The sequence below is a fragment of the Drosophila novamexicana genome, unplaced genomic scaffold, assembly GCF_003285875.2.
Source record: "Drosophila novamexicana strain 15010-1031.04,08,12 unplaced genomic scaffold, DnovRS2.1 tig00000974-arrow-arrow-pilon, whole genome shotgun sequence".
Taxonomy (NCBI): Eukaryota; Metazoa; Arthropoda; class Insecta; order Diptera; family Drosophilidae; genus Drosophila; species Drosophila novamexicana.
In genome coordinates this window covers 1,686,042-1,699,294 of record NW_020824834.1, presented here as the reverse complement: position 1 = coordinate 1,699,294, position 13,253 = coordinate 1,686,042, and the positions used below count along the sequence as shown (strand labels likewise).

Genomic DNA, 13,253 nt, shown 5'->3' with positions numbered 1-13,253 from the left:
TGGGAGATAAGAGAGCTCTTGATTTTTGTGGCGCTGAAACCGTCTTGTTCAAAAATCAGCCAGACTTTTGCATAACTCATACAAAAGGATTTTGGTTTTTGCATTTGGGAAACAAAAGGCATTTATTTCGTTTCGTGTTGCCTTCAATTAGCTTAGTTAAACAAAATATATATAAAAAATCAATTTGTTTTTTTAGTAGCAAGTGAAATTCTCATCAGTTTTAGCATTTATATTAACAATAGTTAAGTAAACAAATAAAATGATTCTCTCTCTATCTCTCTTTTGAGCTTAAACTTAAATTTAAAGCATTTCGTTGAAACAAAATTGATAAAAGTAGTTCGTAATATTACAAAAAATGACAAACATAATTTTCCGTTTTGGCGGCGCATAACATATTTCAAAGGCAGAGAAGCAAAACATATTTGAGGAATTGGCAACTATTTATCGCTTATCATTTGTGTTTTTGTTTTTTGTTTTGTTTTGCTTTTGTTTTGTTTTGTATAAATATAAAAATTGTTCAGCTTGCAGCTTTGTAGTTTGTTTAAAAAATTCACGACTCTCGCACTATATAATGATGCTTAAATGTTTACAACTAATAAATCGACGTCTGCTGCTTTTCATTCTGCTTGAGTTTTCTTTTGTTTTTTTCAGCCACAACAAAGCCAATTTTAAACGTAATCATAACCCGGACAATATCTCGAATATATATATACGTACGTGTTGTGTGTGTGTGTGTGTGTATGTACATATATATAAATAGTACATGCTCATGCTTTAGTTATACATAATATAGTTTATATTTATATATATATAATGCATTTCTGTTGCTCTCTTTTGCTCTCTCTCTCTCTCTCGCTCTCTTGAAATCTGTGTCTTTGCCAAACTATTTCTCCTTTTTCTTTTTCCATACTTTTTTAGATACTTGCTATAAATCTTGTCTCTAAACATTATCAAACGCTATTGCAGTTGCTCTATGCATATGCATAATAATTGTGGAGAAAGTAAAATCTTAATTGTGTAGGTGTGTGTGTGTGTGTGTGTGTGTGTCTGTGTGTGTGTGTGTGTGTAGAAAGCGTGGCGTTGGCGCTGGCATTGGCAATTTCTCATAATTATCGTCTCGTCTGGCATACTCTGAAGGGTTGCTTGGTTTGCTATAAAGCCGCAGTGTAAAAGGCGGGCGCTCGAATTCAGCTAGGCTCAATTTATTCGATCACCTTGAGTACCTTGCCAATGGCAATGGTTTTATCTGCAAAGCATAAGGGAATATATATATATATATATATGTACATAAGTGCATTACAGTGCCGCACTCACTTTCATCTCGCAGCGTGAAGCGTCCCATTTGCGGGAATAGCTTGAACTGTTCAAGGCAAATCATGCCGTAGCATTCGATGCGCATTATTGCGACCTGATCCTGTTTAACGAATCTTGGACGTGTTTTTGATTTCTCACCACTCTTCTTGTCCACCAAACAGATGAGTGCCTGTCGCCGCAAATGGAAAACATGCTATATATATATGAATTAAGTTATTTATTTGATCGAGACTCACCTTCACCGTGACCTCCTCGGCGGCGCAGTGTATGTGCATGACAGCCGAATAGCCCGCACATATAATTGATTTGTGTTCCAATATAACGACCTGAGCATCAAAGATTTTGCCCGTTTTAATTGGATTGGCGGCATCACAGAGCACAAAACCAGGCGACACATCCTCCTCCTCGATGCCCTTGGGTTACAAAATACATAATTGATTAGACGATCTGAATTAATGCCACATATTTGCAGGGCTGCAAGCCGTAATTCGTTACGCACTTTCAGTTTAATCTTGACGTTCTCGCCGGGACCCACAGAGGTAACCTCGTAGTCGTCGGAGAACAGTTGATCCACGGCCACTTGTGTCTGCAATTGAATTCAATTAGCACAAAGGAATTACATCTTAAATCGATTTGCTGCACTAACCCGATTTGGCATCACGAGCAGATTTTGACCTTTGCGCGCGCAGCCGGACTCCACTTTGCCCATGACAACGGTGCCCATGTCCTTGTATTTGTCGACAATGGGCATGATGAAGGGTCCATCCTGATTGCGATTCAGTGAGGGCAGCTCATCGATGAAGGGTATAAAGGCGGGCCCTCGATACCAGGGGCACAGCGACTCGGGTACTTGATCCTTGAGGCCATAGCCGCTGAGGCCCGAGCAAGGCATAAAGGTAAGATCCTTGGCTGGATTGAAGCCCAGCTTCTTGAGGTATGGTAGTATCTTGTCTTTGCATTCGTTGTAACGTCCCTGATCCCAATTCACAGTCGGATCGTCCATTTTATTGACCAGCACGACCAGATGCTTAACGCCCGCCGTCTTTGCCAGCATGGCATGCTCTCGCGTCTGGCCGCCGCGATCGAAGCCCGTCTCGAATTCACCCTTTCGCGCCGAAATGACGAGCACAGCGAGATCTGCCTGCGCCGCGCCGCCAATCATGTTCGGCACAAAACTCTTGTGTCCCGGCGCGTCCAGTATGGTGAAATGCTTGCGATCCGTTTCGAAAAAGGCGCGTCCCACCTCCACAGTTTTGCCCTTGTCGCGCTCCTCCTGGTTTGTGTCCAGCGCCCACGACAGATACCAGCTCTCGCGCGACTTCTCGCGCGCCTCGCGCTCATATTTCTCCAGCGTACGCTTGTCCACCATGCCCGTCAGCGACATGATCTGGCCGCCAATTGTTGATTTACCAGCATCTGCAGGCGAAGCGTTCGATTAAGCAATGCAATTGGCATATTCTTTTCATTCAAAGGCTTACCAACATGTCCGATGAAGACGACGTTGACGTGCTCGCGCTTGCTTCTGTTCTCCTCGACCTTGACAATCTTTTTCTTTGAGACCTTCGGCGTGGCTTCGCCCTCCACAAATTCGTCCTCGGCTTCCTCATCCTCGGGCGTTATGATGGCATCATCCTCCACGTCCCAGCTATCAGCAGGATCGGTTTCTGTAAATAAATAGACAATTGTCAACAGGTGGCAAACTTCTTTTTTTGTTTTACACCTGCTTAACGTACGCATATTTCTCTATGTATAAAAAAAGCGTGAATTAACTGAATAAAACTGCTTTCAAATCTTTTTCGCACTCAAAAATTGAAACTGTTTCGGATTTAAGAAATTTTGTAAAAGCCAAGCAACAAATCGAATTATTATTTATTATTTTTTTTTCTTATCAACCGCAGCTCTTTGGCCTGTTTTCTCGTCTTATCAAAAATGTCAGCCCTGTTCTAATGTTATCTTTGTATTGCGCTACGCTTCAGTTCTGAAATTGACATGACGGGGGAGAGGAGGAGGAGGAGGAGGGGTCTACATCCACGTGCCAGCATGAGTCATTGGCTGCTGCAGGTGTTTGTCCTGCGTGCAAAACGTGCGCTAGAGATGGGCGCGTGTTGTATCTATTAATGCGATTAGCACGACAACACATGAACTACTTTTAGCCAAGATTATAATTAAATGTATTATTTTTTAATTTTATGCACTTAATATTCGCTGCCAGATTGTATTTTTTATATAAATTATATTTCTCAACCCAACACGAACACGCACGAAATTGGTTTTATGTAATACGAACATTTCGTGTTTTGTCTTCGTGTCACGACGCAAAATTTGCCACGCGCCAAAATCTTTGCCAGAGCACGAGGCGGGCGCAGCGGCAAGGGCTGCGCCCCGCCCCACAGCGTATTTATATTCTCTTCTTCACTCGACGCATTCAGTTGAAACTGGTCAAATCTGGTCGGCACAGGTTATGGCCTGGCCAAGTGGCCAATGCGCGCGCAGCTACTTTACCGTTACTAACTTTTGTTCGGTTGCATTTGCTTTGTGTTAATAAAGCGAGTGTCGCCCACGAATTAAATTCAATAAGTGAACGTGTGTGCGTTGCGTTGCGTTGTGACCGCGACCGCTCGGCACGAAAAAGTAAAAGTAGATAACAGCAGGGCACAAAAACAAACGAATTACTGTACTAAGACAACCTTCGTTGGTAACAACCCTGCTTAGCAGGTTGTTGCTAGTTATCGATACTTTGTTAATGTTATTATCGATACTTCGATTGAACTAAGCTTGTAACTTGCGGAGGCAACACGAACCATTAAACTTATTAAAAAACAAAACTAATTATTACAAATAGTTGCACGCAAAGGTGCCAACTAAAATTCAAATTCAAGTTAAAAGCGGTTCAAACCGAAATGGGATTTGTACAAAGCACACACACACACACACACCATTAGCAACTGCCATTTGGGCCAACACCACACAACGCGGGCAACTGCTTATGACGTTTATAAAAATAATAACAACAACAACAGGCTTGTGCGTGGCAACGACACAAAAGCCTCCAACCAGGGCTGCGTCGTGTGGAGCCATGTGACCAATGAGCGGCATTCGCTAGCGAATGTCTTAACATGAAAAAGAAAAAAAAACAAGTAAGAACCGCTTTGAGTCATTCAACGGGCGAGCGAATAGCCATGCGAGAGAAGCAGGCGGCAATAAAGGCGAGTGAAAAACGTAAACGTGTCAAAACACAGAGCAAGCAACAGAGATGCGCCACAAGGCGCTAACAGTGAAATATTTAACAGTTTGATTTTGTTAATCATTGTGAACAGGTAATGCTCGAGCAAGCGCTAACGTGATTTAAATAAATACAAATATAATAAATAAATATTAGTCTATAAATTCTATAAGAAAACGTAATTTAAAGTGAAACGAAATATTTAAAAATCACTGTGAACAGGCACGCTAATATTGCGCATCCCTGAGACGAATGCACGATAAATGGCCGCACACAATATGAACAGCTGCTGCATCTATTGTATGTGCATGTGTGTGTGTGTGTGTGTCAGTAGCACTAAGATGCATACAAATTGCGATTCTTTGCTTTGCAATTAAAAAGAGCACAACAGACACGAATCGTCACCTGCCCGTACGCCCACACACACACACACAGGCGCTGGTTACCGCAACTTAATTTTAGGTTATGTTATGCGATAGACCGATAACCTAAGCATATTTGCGTTAATTTTGATTTTGATTTTTTTTTTTGTGCCAGCTTATCAACAATAACAGTTTAGCTAGCCGGTTGTCGTTGCTTGGTTCTAATATGCACGTAGCGACACGTGACGTCACAAAGCAAAAGTTCAATGTGCCCAACATTTGCTAAACTACCCCCAGGGCGCCCACACACACACACACGCACACACAGGCAAACACTAAACATGTATATGTATATAGAATCTCCCTTTATATTTACCATTGTTTGCTGTTATTTTGTCCGCCGCATTTAGCTGTTCAATTGGCGCCGCTGTCGCTGGTGAAGGCGTGGTAACGGGCGAGCCTGGCGCTGGCGATGCCGAATTTGATGCGGCCGCCGATGACGGCGCTGCCGTTGTTACCGTGCCCGTTGCCGCTCCCGTTCCGCCGCCACCGGCATTTAGGGCATTTGTGGAACCGGCACTGCCCGTGGAATCGGGCGTTGTTGCAGGTGTGGCACTACCAGATGCCGGCACGGAACCAGTTCCAGGCGCAACAGCATTATCCACTGGCGTTGCCTGCTCCGGTTGTTCTGTGGACGGCGGCGCTTGCGCTGCGGCTGCTGCAACAGCCGCTGCGCTGGCAGCGCTGCTGTAATTAAAGCTGGGCACAAATTCCACTGCATTCACATTGAGAGTTGAGAATTTTGTTGTAACTTCCGTATTTTCCTGAGCGGCCATTACTGCTACTGTTGTTTCGTACAAATTACTTTCGAGTTAATTTTCAATGGAAATTTTCACTTTTCGCCTCTGCGGCTCTGCTCGGCACACACGCACACACACTCACGCACGCACTGCGACGTCGACGACGACACACTTTCGCCCTGCTTCTTCTGCTGCACTCACACAAGCACGCGTTTGACTTTCGTCGTTATTGTTGCCACTCAGCAGTAGTTGGATTAAGGAGGGGGTGGAGTTGATGCGAAGACAACCCAGCCTTTCGATTTGTGATTAATTTGTTATTGTTTCAACGTCGTAGCCAACTTGTACGGCGTTGCTTTTGCTTTTTGTCCCTGCACTTTACTGTCTGGCAGCACAACACGAAATTCTATATGTGTGTTTGTGTATGTGTGTGTGTGTGTGTGTGTGTGAGTGTTGTGTGAACAATCTTCTTCACTCGCTGCGACACCTTTTCCAGTCCTGTTCAACGGCTGTGTCCACACATATACAGCTGACAATTGAGCTGCTGACAAAAAACAATTTGTTTTTGCGGTTAATTTGGCGAATTTGTTGCAAAATTTGTAACAAAAATTTTACACGTTTCACCGCCACGCGTTGCAAAGCCAGGGATGGAAAATATCGATAGCCTTTCAATATCGTTTGAAACAATGCAATACAATAGTATATATTATATATATAATGAATACTCTTTTGTTATTGTAGTTGTTATTTAAAAAACGTGGTAAGCAATAACCGGTTAAAAAAACTTAAAAAATAACTTTTTTATTGAATCGGCTAATCGTAAATGTGAAACGATAAGCATTTGATAACTGAGAGAGCTGCCATCCTGTCTAGAAAAACGTTACAAAATATCGACAAACTATCGATAATGTTGAAAACTATCGAAAAGATTCAGATGTCAGCCATCGATAGAGCCGTATTCATTCAGTAAAAAGAGCTGAGCAAAGCAGGCACAGCTGGACAAAAGGCAGCAGCGAAAAAGGCAGTAAAATTTTGCAAAGAAAAAGTATTTTGAATTTACAAAACAAATAGCGCAATAATGAGCACAGGTGGCACCGGAGGCGGTGCTGGCGGCGGTGCACGTCCACCACCCAGAATCGATGGCATGGTCTCGCTAAAGGCAAGTATACACCCAAAAGAAATAGAAAGTACAGCAACGCGGCCAGACAAAATGGCGGCCGGCAATTGATTTACTGCCTTCGGGTTAGATAACCTTTTTCCCACCCACGCTAATTATGCTAACATACATATATTTCGCTCAATCAAACTGGTTACAACAGGTCGACAATCTCACATATCGCACCACACCCGAGGATTTGCGTCGCGTCTTCGAGCGCTGCGGTGAAGTTGGCGATATTTACATACCACGCGATCGTTACACACGTGAAAGTCGCGGATTTGCTTTCGTGCGGTGAGTATATATATGCAATAGCCCATTTTATACGTTAAATTTAACAAGTGGAATTCACTGCAAGTCCGGCGCTTTGCACTTTGACAAACCAGTCTCCCTAACATTGAGGTTAGGCACGAACCTGCATACCTTGCGGATGCGACAACCCTAATTTTTGGGTGGTTGCGCTCCCGAACTACGGCATGCCAGATAAAATGTGTTCAATTGCAACTGTTGCCTACCACAAATTTTGCTAGCCAACATACTGCGAATACTACAATACTAGAATACTTGGAACTTTTAGGTATCATCAGGTATTCCGTGCATTTAAAATTCATCATGTTTGGCATTTATTTCCAAACATGTTTATAAGCAAAATGCTAGAGAAAATGTGTTCAATTGCAACTGTTGCCTACCCTTAACCATGCTAGCCGACATACTGCGAATACGACATTAATTCTGCTTAGATTTCAACTATATATCAATTTGTTTATTTTATATATTCCCGGAGGTTCCTTGCATTTTTGCACTAACTACGCAGGATCAGCTCTTCCTGTTGATCCTGCTCGCTGCAAAGATGCTAGAGAAAATGTGTTCAATTGCAACTGTTGCCTACCCAAAACTTTGCTAGCCAACATACTGCGAATACTACAAGTGTTATTCAAATGTCCTCTAGATCTATCTATAATATATCTATATATCATATCTTTATCTCTCTATCTATATCATAGGATATATATCCCATGACATCCATAACTAGATAGAAAAGATCTTAAGTACACTTGCGGACTGATGAGACGGGTTTCTACTGTGGATAGCCATGTTTGAGTATTCCGAATAGGATAGGATCTTGCTTATATGATAATAAATGTGCCCTGTAAGAGCAAAGATTTGGATGGGATTTCGTTATAGAAAGCTTCTAGCTGTCTGGGAATCGACAGATCCTATACCAGCTAGTTGTTGTTGATAGAGGATCTGAACAGATTTATGCCAAGTTTTAGAATAGATAAATGTTTGACTGAGACAATTCACAGAGTTATAGTTAGAGTATCTACTCGACCTCAGACAGACTCTTTTTCTCAGGCTCGAAACAAATTAAATTTAATAAAATTAAATTTCCAAGAGGAAATATAATCAGCACAGAGTTATAGTTAGATACGAGAATGTTGAAACAGATCGTAGAGTTAATAATGTTCATCCTCAAGGTCGAGAAAATCATGTTTATGTTTATAATATAATATAATCCTATAGTAGGTTAAAAAGATACCATAAGCATGCTTGATTTTAGTAGGGAGAATATCTATGAAGTATCTTAGTTTAGCCCAACTCACCAAAGTAGGAGGAAGCGCAGAGTCAAATTCTTAGAAGGATACGTAATGCTCCTTCGTACAAAGGACCTCGAAAGAGAGTGTTGGGAGTGTTCCCAAAATTAGGAGACGTAATCCGTCAACAGGCGCCTTCGCAACCATCCCAAGACCTGCTGCTCCTGAAAGAACAAGAATTTAGGATATTATGACTAGGAATAGGATTAGGATTAGAAAGAGAAGGCCCAAATGGGATCTACCTGACCCGATTTCCTAAGACAAAGCTCATTAATATATATTTAGAAGAATTGAAAGCTTTTCGCTTTAAAACTTTCAACTTAAGCTTAAGCTTAAGCTTCCAATATAAGTTAGTAGATAACTTAATAATAAAGTAAATTTACATCAAAAAGAAAATACTTAAAATAATTTTATAAATATATATAAATTTAAAAAAAAATACTTAACATAATTAAATAAAAATATATATATTAAAAAAATACTTTACGTATTTAAATAAATATATATACATTAAAAAAAAATAACATACATGTTTAAATAATTATATACACAATAAAAAAATACTTAACATACTTAAATAAATATATATGCATTAAAAAATACTTTACGTATTTAAATAAATATAAATACATTTAAAAAATATCTTACGTATTTAAATAAATATATATACATTTAAAAAAAAATAACTTACATATTTAAATAATTATATATACAATAAAAAAAATACTTTACATACTTAAATAAATAATATACATACAAAAAATACTTTACATACTTAAATAAATATAAATACTTTTAAAATAATACCTTACATATTTAAATAAATATGTATACATTAAACAAAAAATACTTTACATATAACAATAAATATATTTACAATACAAAAATACCTAACATATTTAAATAAATATATATATACATATAAAAAAAAAAGAAATACTAAAAAATCGGTTAGTTTTTCTTGGCTTAATTGAAACTCTTTTGAATTTTCGCCCTAGTTTCTATGACAAGCGCGACGCCGAGGACGCACTGGAGGCCATGGACGGACGCATGCTGGACGGCAGGGAGCTGCGCGTGCAGATGGCGCGCTACGGCCGTCCCTCGTCGCCGACGCGTCGCAACAGCAGCAGCAGTCGTCGCGGCGCCGGACTCGGCGCTGGCGCTGGCGGCGGCGGCGGTGGACGTCGACGTTCGCGCTCCCGTTCGCCGCTGCGTCGCCGTTCGCGCAGTCCGCGCCGTCGCTCCTATTCGCCGCGTTCACGTTCCCGGTCCGCGGGCAGCCGTTCGCCGGGACGCCGCAGCAAGTTCTCGCGCAGTCCCGTGCGCGGCGACAGTCGCAACGGCGTCGCCAGCGGCGCCCTGGCCGGCGCATCACGCAGTCGCAGTCGTTCCTAAAGACGCCACGGCTCGCTTCAGACGTTCCATACTCGTAGGGGTGCGATAAGGTGAGCGTCAAGTGGAATATTTAACTGTTAAACTGTTAATTAAGTGTTTTTTTTTCAGCCTTGAATTGACTCGTGGACAAGGGTTTCCTTCCGGGGCAGGTGCTCAACTGGGCTACCTGAAACAACTTCTCATGCTGTGTACCAGAACAGCAGGTATACAAAAACAAAAACAAAACACCTACACATATATACACAGAATATTTATAGTACACACTATTTTAAGTTGAAGAAGAAAACAAACAAACAACAAAAACAAACCGAGCCTAGTTCAGTTTTGAGATCAAGTTTTTTTTTTCATCTTTTTTCTGTTTGTTTTGTTGCGCATTCGTTTCTTCATTTGAATTGTCGTCTGCTCAGACGCAGCATCTAGCAGGGTAGGGTATCTAGGCGTCGATGTAGCCATTTTATCAATTTGTGTAGCACACACACACACACACTTCAAAATAAAACTCAAAATTGAATAACACGAATATCGAGAACAAAATCAATTTTGTGATGAGAACAAAACAAAAAAAGAGAACAACTAGCTAATATTTAACCGTTAACATTTGCAATTACCTTTTGTGTTGCTCGTTTCTGTTTCGTTTCGTTTCTAACCGTTTCAATCACGATATAAACTTTATTAACAAGCTTTCCAACCATTTTACATATTTATATATACGCAGGCAAGTGTGCGCGGCGTTTGTTGCAGTCGCAGTCGCAGTCGCAGTCGTTGCTGCCGTGTGGCTGTTAATATAAATGTTATGTTATGGCCGGCGAGTCGTGCGTGGGCAAGGCAGAGTCGCTGAAAGAGAGAGAGAGAGAGGGAGAGCGAGAGAAAAAGAGCGCGGAAGCAAAGCAGCGTGTGTGCTTTTTTTATTTTTACTTCTTTACAAACTCACTGAGAGAGAGAGCGAGAGAGCGGCGCCAAAGCAGACACAACGAGAGCGGAGAGCTGAACGTCGCGTCGCTGCTGCTACTGTTGCTGTTAACTGCAAAACTTCGCTGCGCTGCTGATGTTGCTGCTGCTGCTGCTGCTGCTACTTCGATCTTCCCCACACACACGCGCGCCCACACGCACGCACACACACACACATTGTTGCTGCTGTTGAAGCTGTAGTTCGTGGCTCGACGTCTGCGTCTGCCGAAATGCTGCTGTTGCTGCTCTGCTGCAGATGCTGGCGTCCGTCCTTGTCTGCCTCAACTGTTTCGCTGTTTAGTTTGCCGTTGGCGTTTCGCTGCTTCACTTCTTGTTCGGTTCGCACTTGTTGCTGTTGCTGTTTGCTGTTACCTGCCGGCGTTGTTGGTGTTTCCTGCTGTTTCCTGTCTAGCGATTGGGGCCTACTTTTGACTTTAGCGAAATTTGTAGCTGCTACGTGGACACCGCAAACGAGCCCCCTCCCCGCCCGCCAGCCCGAAGCAGTCCCATACAACTGTGTGCGGAGACTTGTGAGCGTCCAGTTGGAATGCAACAGGTAAGTCTTGCATTAACATGTGCAGCTAACATTTGCATTCCATTACAGCCAAATGCCAATTAAATGATAAGTGAGATGAATTATGCAAATAAAATAAAACTTTTCAATATAATATACATATTTTGTGTTTGTAATGGGTAGAGAAAATCTAAAGGGAGTATAAATGGGAGAGATATGGTTATTTGGAGAGATGGCTGTGTAGACTTTTGTACTGAGTTGGAAAATACGCTACAGATGGCCTTAGAAATACAATTTGTCTTCTATTTGCTTACAAAATGTTAATTAAATGAATGTGTAATTGTTTAATAAGTAATATTTGTTGCAGCCCATCTAATTAAAGTAGTTTAATTTTGCGCAAATGCTAAATTCTCATTCAACGCGAAAAGCCCAATTAGATTCCAATAGGAAGCATGACGTTTTTGTCACAGCTCTCTTTGTAGAGTTTTGGCTATTTTTTTTTGGAAGGGGGCCTGTGTAGAGATGGAACTGTTTATTGATAAAACGTTTCCAGCACAACGAAACGAATTTCAAAGTTTGAAAATTTTCTATTTATTTATTGAAATAAATTCGTTGAAAGCCAAGTTCTTCTTCTTGGCTAATCGCAAAAAGCAAAAAAAAAACAGACAAATACCTCAAGATGTATAAGGACAAAATGGTAAAGAACGACTCCTTCGAGCCGGATCTGCGCAAGGAGGGCACCTACATCTGCCCCATGCCGCAGCCGCCGCCGGGGCCGAGGGGCGCGCAGAACTGGCACGGCCATCTGGCGCCGCACGAGCGTCTCTTCTACCACCAGACGATGAGCTCGGTGCGCTACAGCAAACGTTTTCGCTGCAGTGTGAACATACCCAAGGATTCGTTGGACTTTCAGCTGCAGGCGCGCTACGATCACGGTCGTGAAACGTTTCCGGAGAAGATTGATGCCGTGCTGCAGCGGGACACGTGCCCGGCGCTGACCAGCTGGGCGGCACCACATGGCCAGAAGGAGGTGGGCGCCATTTCACGCATGAATCTGTTCCGTGTGCTGCGCAATACGCGCGTTGCGCGCCTCAAAATGGAGGATGCACTGGGTCATCCATTGATTATAGGTAAGTTTCGAGTTGCCAACTGTTGGCTCGAAAAGAAGCCAGAGCAGTGTTGCCAACTTAAGCTGTGAGAAAGTAGCTGTATACAATGCAGAAAGTGGCTGAATCAGAGAGTTGCCAACTGTTGGTTCGAAAAAGTAGCTGACTTTAATGCTAAAACTAGCTAAATCAGCTCTGAGCAGCGTTGCCAACTGTCGCCCTAAACAGGAAGCTGAATTAGCTCTCTGAGGCGTGTTGCCAACTGCTGCTTCAAAAAAGTAGCTAAATCAGCTCTGAGCAGCGTTGCCAACTGTCGCCCTAAACATGAAGCTGAATTAGCTCTCTGAGGCGTGTTGCCAGCTGCTGCTTCAAAAAAGTAGCTAAATCAGCTTTGAGCAGCGTTGCCAACTGTCGCCTTAAACAAGTAGCTAACACAGCTCTGAGCAGCGTTGCCAACTGTCGCCCGAAACAGGAAGCTGAATTAGCGCTCTAAGGCGCGTTGCCAACTGTGGTGAAAATAGCCAAATTCGGCTAAGAAAAACAGCTAAATTGGCAACACTAAATGGAAGAGCTGAAAAAACAGGGTATTTAACTATTCGATTATTTTGAATATCTCACAGGTGGCATCAAGGAGAAGATACATCCGTCGAGCGTCAAACTGATCTGCAGCGGTGTCCATACGCAGCTGGTGAACAACGGCTTCTCCCGCCAGACATCCGATGGCAACTTCTTCCGCTATTAAACGAGACACGCCCCCTTTCCACTTGCCTCCTTTTTCAGTAAAGAAGTTTTTTTGTTTTGGTTTGTTTTACAGAATTATTGGAAAGACTCAATAAAAATTGA

The 13,253-nt window shown here is 42.2% G+C and overlaps 3 protein-coding genes across 6 annotated transcripts; 2 read left to right on the top strand and 1 right to left on the bottom strand.

Moving 5' to 3' along the window:
- Positions 1-641: 641 nt before the first annotated feature.
- LOC115765568 (eukaryotic peptide chain release factor GTP-binding subunit ERF3A) lies at positions 642-6,391 on the bottom strand. 3 transcript variants are annotated; one of them, XM_030709212.1, is made up of 7 exons: positions 5,276-6,391; positions 2,793-2,978; positions 1,961-2,730; positions 1,814-1,900; positions 1,551-1,727; positions 1,315-1,483; positions 642-1,246 (listed from the first exon to the last, which is right to left on the bottom strand). In XM_030709212.1, exons 1-7 carry the CDS (start codon positions 5,733-5,735, stop codon positions 1,203-1,205), a joined length of 1,893 nt encoding a protein of 630 aa, XP_030565072.1. In that variant the 5' UTR covers positions 5,736-6,391; the 3' UTR covers positions 642-1,202. The 3 variants fall into 3 exon arrangements, with proteins under 3 accessions (XP_030565072.1, XP_030565073.1, XP_030565074.1); XM_030709213.1 differs by lacking the exon at positions 5,276-6,391 and adding an exon at positions 4,251-4,665; XM_030709214.1 differs by lacking the exon at positions 5,276-6,391 and adding an exon at positions 3,827-3,898.
- A 209-nt stretch (positions 6,392-6,600) lies between these two features.
- Positions 6,601-10,904, top strand: LOC115765567 (serine/arginine-rich splicing factor 2). Of its 2 annotated transcripts, XM_030709211.1 has the most exons (5): positions 6,601-6,855; positions 7,016-7,146; positions 9,446-9,892; positions 9,951-10,045; positions 10,558-10,904. In XM_030709211.1, exons 1-3 carry the CDS (start codon positions 6,775-6,777, stop codon positions 9,840-9,842), a joined length of 609 nt encoding a protein of 202 aa, XP_030565071.1. In that variant the 5' UTR covers positions 6,601-6,774; the 3' UTR covers positions 9,843-9,892; positions 9,951-10,045; positions 10,558-10,904. The 2 variants fall into 2 exon arrangements, with proteins under 2 accessions (XP_030565071.1, XP_030565070.1); XM_030709210.1 differs by lacking the exon at positions 10,558-10,904 and having other exon boundaries at positions 9,951-10,358.
- Positions 10,905-11,850: 946 nt separating this feature from the next.
- On the top strand, positions 11,851-13,168 carry LOC115765454. Its single transcript, XM_030709018.1, has 2 exons — positions 11,851-12,434; positions 13,031-13,168. Exons 1-2 carry the CDS (start codon positions 11,984-11,986, stop codon positions 13,150-13,152), a joined length of 573 nt encoding a protein of 190 aa, XP_030564878.1. The 5' UTR covers positions 11,851-11,983; the 3' UTR covers positions 13,153-13,168.
- Positions 13,169-13,253: the final 85 nt, after the last annotated feature.